The 20,190-nt window shown below is 40.7% G+C and overlaps 2 protein-coding genes across 2 annotated transcripts in view; one reads left to right on the forward strand and one right to left on the reverse strand.

Annotated features, from left to right (window-relative positions):
• entpd6 (ectonucleoside triphosphate diphosphohydrolase 6) overlaps positions 1 to 20,190 on the reverse strand; it is an 80,379-nt gene that overhangs the window by 55,718 nt on the left and 4,471 nt on the right. The gene's annotated exons all lie outside the window — the stretch shown is intronic.
• Positions 8 to 20,081, forward strand: acss1 (acyl-CoA synthetase short chain family member 1). Its single transcript, XM_070841603.1, has 14 exons — positions 8 to 496; positions 3,398 to 3,494; positions 4,820 to 5,019; positions 6,224 to 6,399; positions 6,712 to 6,864; positions 9,282 to 9,429; positions 10,706 to 10,843; positions 11,589 to 11,681; positions 14,932 to 15,044; positions 17,344 to 17,470; positions 17,549 to 17,676; positions 18,355 to 18,418; positions 19,564 to 19,685; positions 19,878 to 20,081. The coding sequence occupies exons 1-14, from the start codon at positions 136 to 138 to the stop codon at positions 20,079 to 20,081; spliced, it is 2,124 nt and encodes a 707-aa protein (XP_070697704.1). The 5' UTR covers positions 8 to 135.

Consider the following 20,190-nt stretch of genomic DNA (forward strand, 5'->3'; position numbering starts at 1 on the left):
GTTGTTTATTTTAAAAGTCACGTGACTGTGTGCAGGATGTTGGCACTAAAGTTCCTCCATACCTGCGGACACCTGAGAGCACCTGAGACCGATTGAGCGCGTGTTCGTGCTCAGGTGAGTCACTCACAGTTCTGGATGCAGAGGATCAACATGGCCGCCCACAGCAGCAGAGGGACCGGGCTCTTAAGGACCCTCCTGAGCCGCTGCACGGCCCCGGGACCGGCACAGACCGGGACCAGGATCGGGACCAGGTCCGGGCCGGGGCAGTCCAGGTGTCTGTCCTCCCCGCCTCCACCTCCGGGCATCTGGAGCTCCCAGCTGTCCCGGTTGTCCCACCGGGATCTGTACCGGCTCTCGGTCACTGATCCGGATCAGTTCTGGGGATCCGCCGCCAGTGACAGGCTCCGCTGGGTGGAACCGTTCCAACAGGTCCGGGACTGCGAGCTCCGTACCGGGAGGATCCGCTGGTTCCTGGGAGGGAAACTCAACGTGTCCGGTGAGAGATTATCGATGACCTCCGATAGGCTGATCAATAAGAATTCTCTGCAGTAAAAGATCCTGTTCCACAGCCAAGAAGTACTCTGACCGTGTTCTGCTGTAAAAGTACTTGTATCACAGCTAAGATGTACTCCGTAATCAGCTTCACATCTCAAATAAGTAATGATCTAGTATTTTTTGCAGTCACAGTATTTTATATTATTGTTATTCCAGTATTTTAATAATACACACATATACAATAAAATAAAGAGTATTCTTCGTTTCAAGCAACATAAAGTAACAAACTAAAAACAAAGAAATGTCTCCAATGTTTTGGGTCACAGATTAAATGTATATGAGGCAGCACTGATGCCTCTCAGCAAGAGGGTTGCAGGTATGAATATGCTGGTCGACTAGTTTGCCGTTTGAGCATGGGGCCTTTCTCCGTGGAGTTTGCATGCTCTGGGTATGTGGATTCCCTCTGGCTTCCTCCCACAGCTACACAGTCACAGGTTAATTAGTGACTCTAAATTGCCCGTCGGTGTGAATGTGAGTGGTTGTCTGTCTCTATGTGTCAGCCCTACGATTGTCCAGGGTGTACCCTGCCTCTCGCCCATTGGCTCCAGCCGCTCTGTGACCTTTAAGGACAAATGGTAAAGACAATGGATGGATCAAGCGAATATGATGAATAATTCCCTAAATATTAGAAAAAAGTTCAGAAACTGACATCAGAGGTCTGGATCAGACCTGTCTCCACTACTCACTTCCACCACACACCCATTTAGTACCAATACTGCTGTTACTGCAGTACATGTAGTGCTGATACTGCAGTACAACCAGTACTGATATAGTGAATAGTATACAGTAGTCCTACACATAGTACTGATTCTTCTGATACTGCAGTACAGAAACTACTGATATACTTTAGTACAGGTAGTACTGATATACTACAGTACACATAGTACTGATACTGTGGCTAATACAGCAGTGAAGCTAATAATACTTGTATACTTTTACTATACTACACTGCCTCCTGCTGATATTCCCAGTATCCCAGTATAATTCATTCCCAGTCAGACATTCAGTCTGAACGTTTAACTACAACAACGTGTCACAAACCACATGTGTTTAACCATTTTTATCATTTGTTCAGTTGTTATGTAGGACAAAACAAATCACTAAAGTGTCAATTGGGAACAGGAACAAATAAATAAATAGAGAAATTAATTAATAAAAGTAAATAACAAATAGATAATTGCACACTTGGGTCCCTGGGTCACATCAACAGTTTGGGCTGCTGCAGCTGGTGTGATGGTGTAAGGATGTTTTCTTGGCACACTTTGGGGCCCCGTAGAACCAACCAAGCATTGTTTAAATGTCGCGCCTGCCTGAGGACTTTTGCTGACCATGTCCACCCCATTATGACCACACTGGACCTGTTCCCTGATGGCTACGTCCTGCAGGAAAGCGTGCCATGAAACATCTTAAGTCATCTCCGGTTTGAACATGACGATGAGTTCACTAGACTTCACAGTATCCAGTTCTCGGTCCAGTAGAGATGTTTAGGGATGTCCAGCTGTCTAATCTGCAGCAACTGCATTGTGATGCTGTCATGGCAACATCGAGCAAAACCTCTGAGGAATGTTTCCAGCAGCTTGTTGAATATGTGCCACAAAGAATTATCGCAGTTCTGAGGCAAAAAGGGGTCCAACCTGGTACTAACAAGGTCTAGGCCTCCATAATGAAGTGGGCAGTCCATATATGTAGAAACTGTACACTGCATAAAGAAACTGCGTGTTTCTGCAGTGTTTTGTGTCTTTGTGGTTCTCTCTGTTGTTTTTCTGTCTCTGATAATAATCCAATAATATTTCAATAACCACAGCTGGATTATTTGAATTGTATTTGATCTGCTCTGTTTTTTTCACTTGTTACATAAATTATTTTGTAAATCTGCGTGACACAAACAGGATCTTCGGTCTTTAATCCATTTTAGGATTAATTTTCAATCACAGAATAACTGGAGACAGTTTCTATCAGGATCATGTGTCAGTTTCAACACGACTGAGACGATGACGTGTGTTCATGGTGGTATACTCGACACAGCATACATGGTATCGATAATTATAGGATACAGGGGATAATTAATGCACAATATACAATAACATTTCCATTGTCATGTGTACAAAAATATCTTTTTACACTAAAAGCTCAATCTTTTCTCTGGCATAATATGGCATATTAGGGCAATTGTAAATAAAATAAAAAATATATATACTACAGAGTAGTAGGGGAGGGAGGTAAAATTCTGAGGAAAAAGATCTGATGTTCTCAGAGATTCGAGTGGTAAATTTATTAGAAAAAACTGTACCTCAACCCTTCTCTGCGAGAAAAATTGTTTTGAATTGTTTTGTTTGTGGGATAAAATCACAAATTTTCCCTTACTGCTAAATCTGATTGCAAACATTTAATGAGGTTGTCCACTGCAAGCATAATCACATGGAGAGCAGTGGCTCTGTGTGATGAGGTTGATCCAACCTCATAAAGTGATTGTGATTCACTGACCAAAATTAAAATCCCATTCATTTTATGAGATGTATTCACAGAAATGTATGACTTTATAATCAAAAAATTTAAAATTGTGAGTTTTTTTCTCATAAATTCATCATTTTAATATTGGAGTTCTTTTCTCTGAATATTACCCCCCTCCCTTGGCTCCCTATTTTTTAAGATTTTTCTCACCTACAATGACCCTATGACAATGACTAACAGCCTCCATTTGTTTTCTGTGGAGTCACCAAAAGGACTCAGAAAAAAGTCTGTGAAAATATATTTATATTGCACTCTAAATAACACTGTCTTCTTGGACACTTTGAAGGGCTTGCTGTTGATGCACTGCTGTATCTGTCTGTCTTTCTGTTAGAGAACTGTCTGGATGTCCATGTTGAGAAACATCCAGATCGAGTGGCTCTGATCTGGGAGCGAGATGAACCAGGCACTGAGGTGAAGGTCACCTACAGGTATGACCATCTGAAAACATGTAATTTGCACTACAGACAGAAATCTTCTTGGGATATCCTCCCACTATGCAGACAATAATTACCTTTATCTTTATTACTGTGTTGTTCTATAGTTAGCTGTATCCTCCCTCTATGCAGACGATACTGATCTTTACCTTGATAACTATGTTGTCCTATAGTTAGCTGTCCTCTATGCAGATGATACTGATCTTTATCTTATCAACATAGTGTGCTGTCCTGAAGTTATCTCAGCACCATACATGTACAGTACCATAAATGTAAAAGATTGTACAACAGTATATGCAAACGACGTATGTTGAGCTGGTAGTTTAATAGTCGAATATTGGGCACTGAAAAGCTACAAATTGCAGTTAGGAATCGGGGCAAACAAAAATCTAATTCACTGTGGTATAAGTTATATTACATCATGTACTTGAATACGGGTAATATTGCAAAGTTGCCTTCTAAAGGTGCGTGTTTGATGATTTAATTTATCTTGTTGACTGTTAATGTGCTTTTCATTTATGGGAAATGTCTCATGTGAATTTTCAAGCCAACAGCAAAACTTAAATGTATCAAATGCCAATTTACGTATTAAGCACCTGAATGCTTTTGGTATGAACTGCAAATTGAATCTATCTGTCTTTTTTCTTTCACTTAAATTATTTATTGTTTTCATATCAGCAATACGTAGCTTGTATCTTGTACTGTCTGATTATGTATTTTGCTCCCTCAATTAGGTTTACCTAAAAAAAGGAAAACTACACAAAAAAGAGTGCTGTAAGTTCTCAAACAAAGGCTATTATTCAAATAACCTCTGGCTTCTACTTACTTTTTTATGGTTATCATTTTATCTACAATGACATTCAACACTGTAAATAAGAGCATGGTATACCTAAGTATGATGGGACAAACTCAGTGGAATTTATTAAGACAACAGGTAAACATGGAGAAAGCATTTGGATCAAGAGCAAATTAAAACAGGAATAAATTAGAAGACAGGGAAGATTCTTACTTAGATGTGTTCAAATATAAAACTAGGGAAATTACAAATAAAGAATAAGATAGTAACTTTATTTCTTGCTTCTCGAAAGGAATAAGTTGACATAACTGTCATAAATACAGACTCATGAAGAACGAAAACACAATGAAATACAAGTAAATGAAAACAGAGGTAAATTTTAAAAAGTGACTAATTACCACAATGAAGATATCATGTCATCATCATCATCATCATCATCATCATCATCACCATCATCATCATCATCATCATCAACATCATCATCATCAACATCAACCTCAGTGTCTTGCTGTCTGTCCAACAGAGAGCTGCTGGAGACAACCTGCCGTCTTGCCAACACCCTTAAGAGCAATGGGATCCAAAAGGGTGACAGGGTGGCCATATACATGCCGGTGTCACCGCTGGCGGTGGCAGCCATGTTGGCATGCGCCAGAATTGGTGCAGTGCACACTGTGGTGTTTGCAGGTTTCAGCTCTGAGGCTCTGGCAGGGAGGATCCAGGATGGTGAGTCTTCCACGCTCTGATCTGAATCATGTGTCAGTAAGCAAGCGGCTGGTTGCTCACATGTTAGAAACAACTACTGAGTAAGATGATGAGTCTGATGTTGTGTTTACAGCTTGTTAATAAAATGGGGGGGAATTAATAGATATAGCTTTAAATATTAAGCTGCAAAGAGTAGTTTCATGTAGTTTTTACTCATGTAGCTGTTTGGCCCCATGGGAGAATTTTGACATCTAATGAAACAGCACACTTGCGACTCAGGCAGATTTATCTGCAGTTTGTGATGGTCATGACACTGCCAACATTTGCGATCTGTGTGTAAGCACTGCTCAGAAATGTGTTTCTGAAATAGTTTATACTGTCTTTTTCCAGCAGTGGCAGTTTGAATTCGGAATAAGCCTCATGTTGCTGTTTTCACTCTCTCTGCTGCAACAGCATGAAGGTCAAATCGGTATCTGTTTACTTTCATTCATATTTGATTTCCTCAATGTTCCTTTGTACAGTATCAGACTAAACCCTGCTCCACCCTCCACTCATTCCAGCCCCCACAAATAAAAACTGAGCTACAGATCTCAGCAATTGTTGGTTTCACCAGAAATCTGGAGGTCAGACTTGCTGCTCAAGGACTTCAGTGTTTTGGAAACACTCACTGCCTTCAAACCAAAACATGGTGTTTCCATGGCCAGCTGAGCAGCAAGAGAAGCAAAGTATGACGGGAATGTAGCTCCCATTAGTAGCTGTAGAGTGAGTCTGTGTGCAAGAATAAGTGGACCAGTGCTGCTGGGGGCTGCAGTGTTTGTTACAGACACAATATGAACCAACATCTTGATGACTTATCAGCTCCCATAGTCTCAGCTGTAGTGCAGGCGAACATGTTTGTCCTGAGGGCGGCACTAGAGGGAAGATCATGGTCATTAAAATGATGAGGGATCATCCTCAGGGGAGCATGAATATAAACACAAACTTCTTCTTTCAAACATTGTTTGTATTGTTGTATCTTTTATTTTTATTGGAAATCAAATGAAGTTTAAAAAATCTAGAACCATTTTTAAATAGAAAATTACAAATAGAAAATACTTTTGGCTATAGACCTGATCCAGGTGTTTATCTCTAGACCTGATCCAGGAATGTGTGGACCTGATCCAGGTGTGTGTGTGTGTGTGTGTGTGCTGTGTAGATCTGATCCAGGTGTGTGTTGTATCCACAGCTCAGTGTAAAGCCGTCCTCACCTGTAATGAAGGTGTGAGAGGTGGACGACTCATCCCCCTGAAGGCTACAGTGGATGCAGCGGTGAAGAGCTGCCCGACCGTCCGACATGTGTTTGTCTCTCAGAGAACAGAAAACCCGACAGTGATGGGACAGTTGGACGTCCCCCTGGAGGAGGTGAGACAATAGATCAGCAGATCAATGGACTTATTGATACACAAGACGACTGATTAGAGTTCTGCTTGTGAAACGCACACTGACAGAGATCACAATCAGTTAGTCCATGTTTTAGCAGTGGTGGTGACAGCAGTAGTAGTATCAGCAGTAGTACAGTTACCAATTGGTGTCTTCAAGGTGATGTCTTCTTAGTCACCTGTATGCCGTGTTGTAGTAGTATCAGTAGTAGTAGTGGTATCAATGGTATCAGTAGTAGTACTATCAGTAGTATCAGTAGTAGTACAGGTAGTTAGTACCTGTGGTGTCTTCCAGGTGATGTCCTCTCAGTCTCCTGTCTGTCCCGCGGAGCCTCTGGACAGTGAAGATCTTCTGTTTCTTCTCTACACGTCGGGAAGTACGGGGAAACCTAAAGGCATTGTCCACACACAGGCTGGATACCTGCTGTACACGTCACTCACACACCAGGTACACACACACACACGCACACATTTACATTATTGTCTTCTGTATTTTTGAGGACACTTGCCCTGAAAACCCACAGTAGATGTCTGCATCGCGTTCCAGCTGCGGTCTGTTTGTGCTCCGTCCTTAGTGTGGTTGTCTCAGGGCGTCTCAGGAGCGTTTCAGACGTGGAGCATTTTGCCTGGCTGATTAGTTGATTTGCTCAGATTTAGTTGATTTGGTCATTTGGGTGATTTTCATGCTTGTAACATGTCCAGACAAGCTACATTTCATATTTCGCCTGCTTTGTTGTGCTGTAGTCTACAGACAGCAGCTACAGTGAAAGTATTTTTTCCCTCATCCAAGGCAAACCTTTTGTTGAACATGGTGCTAAAAACTGACCGGTTGATGTGTGTCCTGGTGCCACTGATTATGAAATAATATTGATGTGGTGGTGGAATATATGATTGAAAGTCCGGGGCTTTTAATTTTGAAAACTGATGGGGTTCTCTTTGCCGTTTATTTCTCTGACTTCCTGCCTGCCTCGTCTGCTCTGTGCTGGTTTACTCAGTTGGGCCGTGTCCACCAGCCCTTTGACGTTTTGAGGACCAGGCAGATTGTTCTCACAAAGATAGTGTAAAACCACACACACCACCAATCCATCTTTGCACTCACACTCCAGCTTTGTATCCAAAATGTCAGTATATGTTTATGGGCTGACCCTCAGACAGAGAGGACATGTAGCAGATAAGCAATATTTGAATTTCTTTCGTAAAGTGTTGAATTTTAAACTGGTCAGAGGTCTGTTCTGTAACACCAGAGTGGAGCTGAGTTCGTTTCTCTGTGGGTGTCTAATTTGGGTCGTGTTTTAATGAGGAAGTGAAGACAAAGGAGAACAGTTACACAACAGGCCGAACAAAAACACTGCTGTTTGTCCTCAGAGGACGAAGAGGAGGACAAAGAGGACGCAGCCCTGCGGCCAAATCTGCCTCCAAAAGCTTTAAATTAGCTTTTTTTCTGATTGACAAGCAGAAACATCTGCTTCTTCTGCATGTGTGTGTTTGTTTGTGTGTTTGCAGGGATTGACATGATGTTTATGATGATAATTGAATAAAAGCATAAACCATAACAACCCCCCCCCCTTCCTACCCATCACTGCCAAATATTTATCAGTGCTAATTTCTAAAGCAGCTTAGCAGCTCAGTGTTCGGGGGGGGTTTGGCTCGCTGCTTGTTTGGATGAAACGGAACAAAAGCTGCTTTTTCTGAAAAAGAGGAGGACTGCTGAGTCCACGCCAGGGCAAGAGACACCACCACACGAGAGGGTTGGAGAGAGGTGGCGTTGCTAGGTGCCTCATGTTGGCTCCTCAGACATTTTGTTTGTGATCAAAACAACTCCTTCAGCTCACTGAACACTAAACAAGACGTTCACTCATCAGACAGTTATTCACAGTTTGTTCACCTCATTATTTTCCTGAACTAGCGTACATCCCCCATTTTACATCATTTTATAATCTTAACTCTGTTTTACTATTTCCTGTGCTGTGTAACCCGAACATTTTATTTACTGACACTAACACAAAAAAAAACGCAGCTCAGCAGAAAGTGGCACTTAGTAGCTATTGAAGATGATCATAAATTAATGGGAGCAAAAGCCACTTACGACAGCCTTGTCAGCGAGCACTTGAGCAACACTCTGTAGCAATGTAGCACATTATTCAGATTAGATAGATAGATTAGCACCATTACATGACCTGATGCTAATAATATACTTCTATTATTCACTGCATATATCTGTAAGCCTTTGTGCATTCAAATCGTTTTACCTGTATTTGTTAACATTATTGTGTGACATTAATATTTTGTAGTTCAGAAGTGACTGAAGGTTAGTGGAGTTCATCTTAGAAATCCTTTGTTGATGACAGTATCCATAGTGGTACTCTGATAACTCCAAAATAACAATAATACTTCAGTTTATTCATGTAAGTTATGATCGCATTTAGAGCCGAGTATTCTGTTTCAGGCAGCGTTCATCTTGACGGGACGTATCTGAGGCGCTTCTGGTGTTAGCTCACAAGCTAATATTTGATATTATTATTGACATATTTTGATATATCTGATATTTAAAGTGTCCCTTTAAGTTGGCCCATGATGAAAAACTGAAAAAAGGGGGGAAATGTGAAAGTAAGCAATAAAGCATTATGGTTTATTATTTATTCACGTATTGTGCTTTGACTTGTACTGAACTGTATTTGACATTTGCATTTGACATGTTACAAAAATGATCATGTCACATGTTTTAGTGGAGACTAATTAGCTCTGGTGTCAACCATAAGGTGTGTTTATCGTAACGGGTCCTTTGTTGGAGGCTATAAAAGATGTTTAGAGGTTCTCAGACCTCCCCATCATTAATCATCATGTTGTCATGTGGTTTGTCTTCAGTACGTGTTTGACTACCGGGACGGTGACGTGTTCGGCTGCGTGGCGGATGTTGGCTGGATAACAGGGCACAGCTATGTGGTGTACGGCCCGCTGTGTAACGGCGCCACCACCGTCCTATTTGAGAGCACACCTGTCTACCCAAACCCAGGTAAGATCTAGAACTAGAGACACAGTTAAGGTCTCAAGACCTCAAAGCGGTTTCAGTTACCGCCTGTGTTTCTATTGTTCTACACCTCAGAAATGCTGTGGAAAAGGTCTGACTGGACCAATCAGTGGCGATCAGAAAAAGCTGAAAGCTCCACACGGATACATCCTGGGCCACTAGAATGGGACTTTTCTGGAGCCAAGAACTAAATTCAGACCCTGATTCCTCTGAACAAAATGTGGGTGAAGTTTCTGAAAACAAAAGTTCCTGTAGTGGAAACAAGCTGTCAGAGGGTTTCTTTCATCTCTCACTTTTCTGTCCTTGAGATAAATTGTTTCTCCTCCTGTTGTAGACAGTGAAATCTGAACATCCTGCCAGTGTAACAAACGGAGAACAAGTTATTTTGTTTGCAGTTTTAACATGAGCTGAGCTGTATTTGTTGGCTCACAAGTTACAATTGACATAATGCTTTTGCATGGTTGATAATGGCACGGTTCTGCCTGCTGGTGTCCTTTTTAAAGTGATAATATAATTAGCCATCAAGATTCATCGTCTTCTTCTTTTAAAGTCAGCTTAGGTTGAGGTAAAAGTTCCTGAGGTACAAGCGGAGTGATGAATGAACGGAGGGACTTTTACTGGCCTCTCTCCTGTGTGTGGTTACTCATTAATGTTGTTAATGTTGGTTTATTTCCTTCAGCTGTAGAGCAAGGCCACTTTATCTCACCTCTATCGTTTAACTGTCGGTTGGCGCTCACTGACCTCAACGACCTAATCACCCTGACCTAACAGGAAGTCTCCACAAAGTCATGTCACCGAGATGTGACAAATAGTGCATCGATAATTAAGAGTCTGTCTGAAGAGAATTAGTCGTGCTCTCAAATTACTTTAATCTTGCTCTCACATTATTAAATCCTGCTCTTGAAATATCTTGTTCTCCAATCAGTGAAATAATGCTCTTGAATATCTTTAGTAATGCTCTCAAATAATTAAATCTTGCTCTTGAATTACTTCAGTTTTGCATGTTCTCCAACTACTTAAATAATGCTTTTAAATTACTTAAATCTTGCTCTCAAATTGCTTGTTAACGCAACAATCCACTTGGGACACTTCATACCTGCATGCCTGCACATTGCTGCTGTATAAATTGAGTCAGTTTCAAAAACTCAGTCACAGGGAGACAACATTTTTTCTGTGTCAGAATACTCATAGAATTACAGTTCAAATCGTTTATGACAGCATGTGCATGTGTTTTCGTGTGTGTGTGTGTGTTGTTCCTCAGGCAGGTACTGGGAGACAGTTCAGCGTCTAAAGATCACTCAGTTTTACGGAGCTCCGACGGCTCTGCGTCTGCTGCTGAAGTATGATGAGAGCTGGGTGAAGAAGTACGACCGCTCGTCTCTGAGGACGCTCGGATCAGGTCGGACATGATAATTGTGTTTTCATGTTGATGCTTGTTGTCCTACTAACAGCCTGTTGCCTTAGGTTGGACTCTGTAGTTAATCTATGACTTTAAAGTAGCTTTTTTTAAGATCTGTGGTGGCCCCTGTGGCCCCTCACCCTAACACAGAATCAGACAGCGTCCTCGCTGACAGTTGTGACTGTTTTGAATTTGCTTCTTTCTCCATTTTTGAAGTTTCATCGCCTGTAGTCGTCGATCTTTTCTTTGTTTGTCGGCAACAGTAACAGTTTACACTCAAACCACTGCTGGGTGACGGACATTTGAACCACAGGTAATGTATCTCTGAGGTGGTTTGGGATAATAGATTGTAATATATTCTCCGCACTCTTGTATAAAGTGATGACAATAAACTGGGGTGAGCCTTGCCCACCTATGTTGGACCAGTGGACCCAAAGACTGAAGCGTGAGCTGTAGGCAGAACAAATCCTCGAGATTTAACTCCACTGGGATATTTATTCACAAACTTTATACTGTACCTACCAAAGTGGGATTAGTGAGTGAATGTGAAAGTCTGTGTAACCTGTCTTTGGTCTTTTGATATAGTGACTTTTCCTTTTATACAGTAGAGTAGAGTAAATACTCCTTTCTACTGATTAAACACTCACAGTCATATAACATTTAAAGACTGGAAGCTGATAGAAGTTTTATGAAACCATATAAAGTGTGTGTGTGTGTGTGTGTGTGTGTGTGTGTGCGCGCACAGTGGGAGAGCCCATCAACCACGAGGCCTGGCACTGGTTCCACAGTGTGGTTGGAGATGGACGGTGTCCTTTAGTGGACACCTGGTGGCAGACGGGTGAGACCTATGTGAACAGGAACACACACACACACACACACACACACACTAATCTAAAACTAATTTTACCCTTAACCTTAAAACCAAGTCTTAACCCTCAAATGGCTCTTTGTAGTTGGGCCCAGGCGAACTGTCCTCACAATGGTTTAAAACTAAAATTTGTTCTCATAACTATGCAAACTCGTGGCTAGGACACAGCACACATACACACACACACACACACACACTCACACACACACACACTCACACAGGTTAACATCTATTTACACTCCAACTCTCAGTGCTTTAAAATCGGGGCTTTAAGCTGTCACATTTGGGACTGTTTATTCTTTACTCTATTCACTGCACTGCAGTTCTCTGTTTAATCTCTTTAGTTTGTATTTTTTGTCGCTTTGTGTTTCTTGTCTCAATGGTTTTTAGCCTCATTTGAAGCACTTTGAATTGACTTGTTGTTGGAAAGGTACCGCACTAATAACGTCGCCTTATTACTCACTTATTTCCATTTACCGAATAAAGGTCAGGCCACTCTACTTATCAAGCTCATTTAAGGTATCAGAAATCCTAGCGAGGTTAACGCCCCTTCAGTGTCAGAGTGTCAGGTTGTTGTCATGTGATCTGCTTCTCCTGGATGGCTCATAAATGCCTCACGGTATATAAAACACAATGAGGTCAGACGAGAGGAGACGACATGTGTCCATTTAGCAGCTTTTACACAACAGCAACAAATTGACACAAGAGGAAACCATCCACCCGTCGATCTATTCAATCTGAAGCACTCAGCTACCAACAACAGCTCCGCTTGTTGGTAGATATACACCATATGGAGAGTCTAATGGTGAGATACAGTGACATCCAACAGGGACACTGCCTAACATCAAAGCCATGTACCTAATGAGTCCAAAATCACTCAGCCACTATTAGAGCTGTAGCAGCTCCTAAAGAGGGTAGTGTCATGGATGTATTATAAGAACTAGATACTGGATGGTCACACAGCATCACTTCCAGTTTTTCCCAGCGGCCACTGGCAGTATTACAGCTAAATATTCCCTGCAGCCCCAAAAGCATTTTTTCCACAGAGCACCTCTGTAAAAGAGATGTCTGTAAACCTGTCAGCTATAATCGTAGCCAGTTGTTGTTGTTACTCTTCATGTTTTTAATCCATGGTGAGCCAATCAGCAGTGTGGCTGGGCTGGAGGCACGATGGGATGAACACTACAACGTATATTTATTGGGGCCTATAACCCAGACCTAACCTGGGTCTTGTACCACCCTGTTCATTTTGCAATAATGCCTACTGCTCGCTGTACATTATCCTCCTTATTACATTCCTTCGTACAAAAGAAATCAATAATTTGACATAAAGTATTGATTTAAAATTATTTTATTTAATTAAAAGTCGGACAACTGTAATTTACAAGTCTATAAATCAGTGCATTGTGGGATTGTCCAGTTGTTGACATGTTTCAGTCTGGACTATAAATGTGAACCTCACGGTGATGCTGGATGAAAGTCAGTAGGATGCATCATCTGGGAGCCACAAATGTCTGAACCAAACTTTGTGCTGATTTATGGAGTAGGTGTTCAGATGATTAACAGGCCACCAGCAGCCAGATTGAAACCACCAAAGTCAGGGGGATTCATCCTCTGGGGGGCATGAATATCTGAACCAGGTGTCATGGAAGTCCATCCAATAATTAGCAAGACATTTAACCACATACAAGGGATTGACTGATGTATTAATTGGCTCAGGCAGAATGTTTTATGAACTGTTGTTATTGGAGGAACTTGGCTCTGATAGTGTGCATGGTGAGAAGAAGAAGGGCAGTCTGTGTTAGCTGTTAGCTTGCCAACCCCTGCCAACAATCCAAAAAGTCTGTCATGGTTTCACCTTCCAACAGCTTCATCCTCCGCTCTGTTAATCCAGCAGCAAACCACCCAGCTCCCAAGCCGTCCATCCCTGGAGCCGACTGCAGCACGCTGTCTAGATTATGGAGGAAACTCTGGTATTCACAGAGCTTCGCTATGGTTATTTATTGCAGCAAGAGGCATCCCTACATTTTGTAGGTATTTTTGGGACAAAATCACAATATTTTTTATATATCTCATTTTAAATGTCAATAGGTGGTGATTTTCAGATGCTGCCTGTGTGTGGCAGGGTGTGCCCTGCTGTTGGTGGCTGGGGGGTGATATGTACTGATTAATTGGCTATTGGCTTTTTTGTACTTTAAACTATCTGCATTATATCAGCCTTTAAAAATCCTCTGTTGGTCGCCCTGTGCTACAAACTACACCGTCCAGCCAACAGTTGTTGAGATGTGTCAGTGTGGATCTCGTAAGATGTTACATACCTGATGATGCAGGAGGACCATCTCCACCGGTGCTCAGGTCCTGAACGCTGCAGAACAAGGTCTCCTCCTCGTCACTCTTCTTGTTTATCAGTTTGTTTGTGGTTCTGACTGCTGATCTGACTGTAAGTCTGTCTGATTCTCTCTTTACCGAAGCTTTAACCCTAATTTGAACGATTAGCAGCAGAACATCTGCAGCTCTGCAGAAAATGAATTAAGATCAAATCCTCAATACACTTACACCCCCCTCCACACAAACACCCCCTGACAATGACCCCTCACAACCCCCCAGGACAAGTCAGTCGAGGATCACTGACAGCAGTGTGAGAGTGTGACCTAATTCCTCGACAATCACTACACAGTGTGTGTGTGTGTGTTGTTTTTAAATCAGACTTTAAACTGTCTGCCAGCTGCTTCTGTCTCTTAAAAGGAGAAAAATCCCCAATAAATTAAGAAATTAAAGGAAATTAAAACTGCACATAGAGGCAACATCTGAGGCCCTCTAGTGGCAGCCAGAGGCAACTGTTACATTTATTTTAAGCTTTAGAAGTGAAGGTTATTCATGTATTTTAATCAAATTTATAAAAATGTATTTACAATTTACAAATGTATTCACTGTTTATGTTATAAATTAATGTATTTATATAGGTTTCCATAGGTTGAAATACTTTCATCATCTACTATAAAACAAAGATCTGCAGATGTACCTCAGTCTGGGTCCTCCTAGCTTCTAACTCAGTGTTTCAAACACATCTTTCAGCCTGCAGGTCAGTCAGGTGCATTAATACCTGGGTAAATATTTATCATCAAATATTTAAAGAACAAACCCAGCTGCACACAGGAGTGAAACCCTCCCTCTTTGAGATATGAAATGATGGTTTTTGTCCTTGCTGCTCTCCCTATAGAGACAGGTGGAGTCTGTATCGCCCCTCGTCCTGCAGAAGAAGGAGCTCCCATCATCCCAGCGATGGCGATGAGGCCATTCTTCGGCATCCAACCTGTTCTTATGGGAGAGAAGGTGACTTGAAAACAGAGCTGCACCACCACAAATCATCACAAAGTTCAGCACATAAAACCACAAACGGTTGTTTTTTACCTTCAGTTACCGTGCAGATGAAACAAATAAGATGTCACGTGTTAACCAATGAGCTGTGGCAGAGCTGAGAGGTGGGTTGTGTTACCTTAGAACAGAGCTGAGCTAGCCGCTTCCTTCTGTTTCCAGCCTTTATGCTAAACTAAGATAAATTGCTGTAGCTTCATGTTTATTGCACTGGCATGAGAGAAGGATATAAGAGATTTATTTACTACAGGTTGAACCCATACTTTAGGGTTGGTTGTGAATGTAGTCATTTTGCATTTCTTTGAAGACGTTTTGCATCTCTTTCAGGTTGCATTGTGTTCCTTTTGTAGTCGCTTTGGGTCTCTTTTTTAGACATTTTTATCCCTTCAATGTTGTTTTGCATCCTTTTGTAGTAGTTTTGCATCTCTTTAAAGTCACTATGGGTTTCTTTGTAGTTATTTTCTGTCTGTTTGTAGTCATTTTGTGTCTCTTTGAGGTCACCTTGAGATCCTTTGGGTCCCCTTGAGGTTGTTTTGTGCCTGCTTGTGGTCATTTTGCGTCTCTTTGTAGACATTTGGCATCTCTTTGAGTTTGTTTTGTGTGCCTTTGCAGTCGTTTCAGGTTCCTTTGAGGTTGTTTTTTTGTCTCTTTGTAGTAATTTTGGATCTCTTTGTGGTTGTTTTTGCTCTCTTTATAGTCGTTTGGTTTCTATTTGTGTTCAGTTTGAGTCTCTTTGTCGTTGTTTTACATGTCTCTGTAGTTTAAGCTTTATAGTCACTTTAAAGTAGGCCTGTTTCGTAATTCATCGATGTGTATCTGACTTTGGATGCACAGACAACACTTGATGTGTTGACTTATGATCAAGTCATTGTTTGTCTCTGCACATGTGATTTGCTGAGAACAACAAAATAAAAGATATAAAGATATAATAAAGAAATAAAAAAATTTGAAATCAGAACATAAAATATGTAGATTCTGTTGAGGAAAGTGTCCTCTGTTGATTGATTTGAAAGACTTCGAGGATCTCTGAGTGAGTGGTTTCCATTGAGCTCCAATCAGCTTCAGATCTGATCCCCCATCAATCTCTGCGTCTCGTTAGCTCCACTTGACTTTTAGATGTAAGAGGTCAAATAAACCTTCGAATGACACCCCTGTCCCTCTTTCTCAGTTTAATCTTTCAATTAAAACAGGACCAGCAGCATCTGTTTGCTTTGATTAACAGACTTTCGGGATCTGTTGGGATGATCGCAGCTCCCCCAAATTAATTATCCGCTAGTTTCCCCATTTCCCTCCCTCTGTTGAAGAAGTGTAATCTGCAGGCGCTCGAGGGTTTTTCATCATCACTGGTTACTGAGTGTAGATTAGATTAGATTAGGCCTCCTTCAGTTTCACATGTCATCCTCAGAGGCGGTTGAGTTCACTTCACTTTCACTCCAATCCTCTCAGAATTAACACTAACTGCACTGTAATGCTGATGAGGACAGCCCTTATGTGTTTTAATAGACAGTTTCTGCTGGATTTAATTTACACCACTTAACTGTGGCCTCATTCTCGGTGTGGAAAATGTCTGTATTTACACAATAACAATGAGCTTGTTCCTGTTCTGTTGTGTCCCATATTTTATAAAACTGTAACGAGTGAACCTGAACTGTCTTGTATTTTTCCTTTTATTAGAGTGACAGTAGCAATACCAATTACAAGAAATAGTTCTGCAATCATCATTTTACTTTTAGATTACAACATTATTAGCAAACCATACCGTAGTATTAAAACTCAAAATACTGGATATGCAGCAGAATTACCTCTTCAATAATATTATTATTTTCACATACAGTATATGACATTATAATTGTACATTGTATTGGTAGTTTAATCTAGAATTCCAATTGTTTTACTGCATAAAATCTGCAAAGTAGCTACAGCTGTCACATGAATACTGAGGCTAAAGCTAACTGGTCCTGCTATGAAACTATGACGTTTTACTACTTGTTAGCTACATTGCACAGAGTTTGGTTGATAGCTTGATTCTTTGATGGAGCTCTGCGTGGGGAGTGTACCTCCACTGTCCTGTATTATGGAAGGAAATAAGAATAAATTAATATGTAGCAACTGTAGAAACATCTCTGCGCACACAGATATAATTTGCACATGTGTAGAAAGTTTTATATACGTGCTGGCACAGAACTTTTTTACACATGCACAAAATATTTCTACAGCTACAAAACATTAATGACCCTCGTTGTTGTGTGATCCTCAGGGTGAATGTCTGTCTGGTGACTCTGTCAGTGGCGCCCTATGTATCAGCCAGCCGTGGCCCGGAATGGCTCGGAGCATCTATGGTGACCACCAGAGATTCGTCGATGCATATTTCAAACCGTTTCCTGGTCAGTGAAGCTGAAACACACCACAATTGTTCACTTAATGATCCCAGTCCTGTGAGCTGATGGGTTTCTGTCTGTCAGGCTGTTATTTTAGTGGTGATGGAGCATACCGGTCAGAAGACGGTTACTACCAGATAACGGGCCGGATGGATGATGTCATCAATGTCAGTGGCCATCGCCTCGGTACGGCGGAGATAGAGGATGCTCTGGTGAGACATCGAAATATACACTGATTATACAGAGTATTACTCTGATCATATTATCTTCATTATGCTCTTACTATCACAACATATTAACCAAACTGAATTATGAGAATCAGAGATTTGGCATCGTGATACCTTTAACATTTCTTCAACTTAAGAGAATCTTAAAGGAGAACTCTGCTATGTTTAAACCTGGGCCTTATTTGTATATATCCTGGTGTCTAAATCACTGGTAGGTGCAAAAAGTGTTGGAATTGGTCCAGTAGATCACGTCAGCCAGCAGCCGCCAAACAGGTTGCAATGGCTGTAGTGTAATCCTTTGGGACAACTGTGCCTGATCAAAGTACGTCCACTAAAAGTGTTTGTTTTTAACCACAAACAGCCGTTATATCACTGTCTTTAAAGACACCAGACTCCATTGACAAAAATGCCACTTTACCTCACAGAAGGCAGCAGTAACCAGCAGCTCCTACGTTCTGTTAGGTAAAGTGACATTTTTTTTGTCAATGGAGTCCGGTGTCTCTGAAGAGAGCGATATAACGACTGTTTATGGTTAAACTAAAAGGATCTTACAGGTCTGTCTCTGTAGGGATCCTTTACATAATGTTGTCAGACACAAACAATCTGAACCTAAAAAGTTTGTTCCTTTCTATGAATCACGTTTGTGTTTGTGCTGTTTTGCAGGATGAACATCCAGCTGTTCCAGAGACAGCTGTGATTGGATTCCCACATGACATCAAAGGGGAAGGTGAGTGTCAAAGCACTGCTGTCCAGTCTGTGTCAGGTGGCACTTTCAAACTAAAGGTATAAAGGTAACCAAATTTTGAATTTACCTCAGAATTCACTGCAACTTTTACTGCAGAAAAGAGAATATATGTATGAAATGAGTGCATAAATTGATAGTTTATGCAAGAAATTTGATTTGATTTTATGTTATTATTTTTTTTATTTCCTTAACCCTATCCCTAACCCTAACCCTATTTAGCCAGTTATGCCACCAGAAATACGAAAAACTTTTGCTGTAGAAAAGAAATGAAGGAAAATAATTTGCTGGATTTATTACAAAATTTGATTCTTAATTATTTTTTTAAAATTGATCGATACATTAGATCAGAATGCATACACATTTCCTACATTTTTAAATGTATTCAAACTTGAATTTATTTTCTTTCTTCTAAAGTTACATATTTACTTTTACTTCATATTTGTGTTTTTATTTATACAGAAATGTCACAATTTTGTCTTTTGGTTTATTGTTAAGTCTTAGGTGAACTGAAGTGAGATGGGAAGAAATTAGTTTGATTTGTGACTCTCTGCTTCCTCCTGCTGGTCCGTCAAGTGACCTGCTGCCAAAATAATAAAGAACCAATCAGAGAGCTGCAAGGAATTTATCCACCAATCATATTAGAGGCAGGAAGTTTAGATAAATTTCTTCCTCTCTCTTTATTGAAAACAACACAGTATTACAAACCCCTGTGTCTGAGAAATAAGAATTAAATTCTCAATTTCTTAATCTCAAATAAAAAACTATGAATAAAATCAAAATATATAAATAGTGTACAAAATATAATATGTAATAGATAAATACTATATAAATTGATAATGTAAATTAATAGATTAATATGTATTAATATATAAAAAGGATAAATATTATTTATAATTTTGTTATAATTATAATTATTATAAATTATTATAATTTGAATAAACCCAAAGAGGAAGTGTTCTTTGGTTTAAATGAAAGGTTAATCCACTCCAGCTCTGTTAATTATATTAAATATTAGAGTTTACAAAATGACAAATGAAAAAGTGAAACATTTAAAGTTATTTATTTGATTTCAGCTATTTAATAAATGTGAAGTTAACTTGTGTGTGTGTGTGTGTGTGTGTTTTTAGTACCGTTTGCCTTTGTGGTTTTGAAGGAGGAACTCAGTGACGACCCCCCTGCCATCCTTCAGCAGCTCAGAGAACTTATCGCCACAAAGATCGCCAAATACGCTGTCCCAGAGCACTTCCTGGTGAGACATTAAAGGGTTCATGATGTACTTTAGGTCCATTTAGCTGATAATACTTTATGTACTTTTACTTCAGTAACTCGTCTCCAGGTGTTTTATGTACCTCTTCTGTTAATTCTAACATGGAGCCACCTGTCAGCCAATCAGGAGCCAGTATTTCCTTTTGCAGTGCAGTGATGTCACTCTGTCTCTCAGGTGGTGAAGCGGCTACCAAAGACCCGTTCTGGGAAGATCATGAGGCGGATCCTCAGGAAGGTTGCCATGGACGCGACCAGTGATCTCGGTGATGTGTCGACTCTGGACGACCCGTCTGTCGTCAAGGAGATCATCGAGGCGCACAAGCTGTACAGGAAGCGGAGAGGAGGAGTTGGAGGAGGAGAGGGGGGCGACAGAAAGTAGGATGGGGGGAGTGACACATCATCAAATTAATGTATTGATTATAAATATAGCCTGTGTGTGTGTGTTTGTGTGAGAGAGAAAACTTTTAAACTGCCTTTTTAAGGAAAAT

The sequence above is a fragment of the Pempheris klunzingeri genome, chromosome 12 (assembly GCF_042242105.1).
Source record: "Pempheris klunzingeri isolate RE-2024b chromosome 12, fPemKlu1.hap1, whole genome shotgun sequence".
NCBI lineage: Eukaryota > Metazoa > Chordata > Actinopteri > Acropomatiformes > Pempheridae > Pempheris > Pempheris klunzingeri.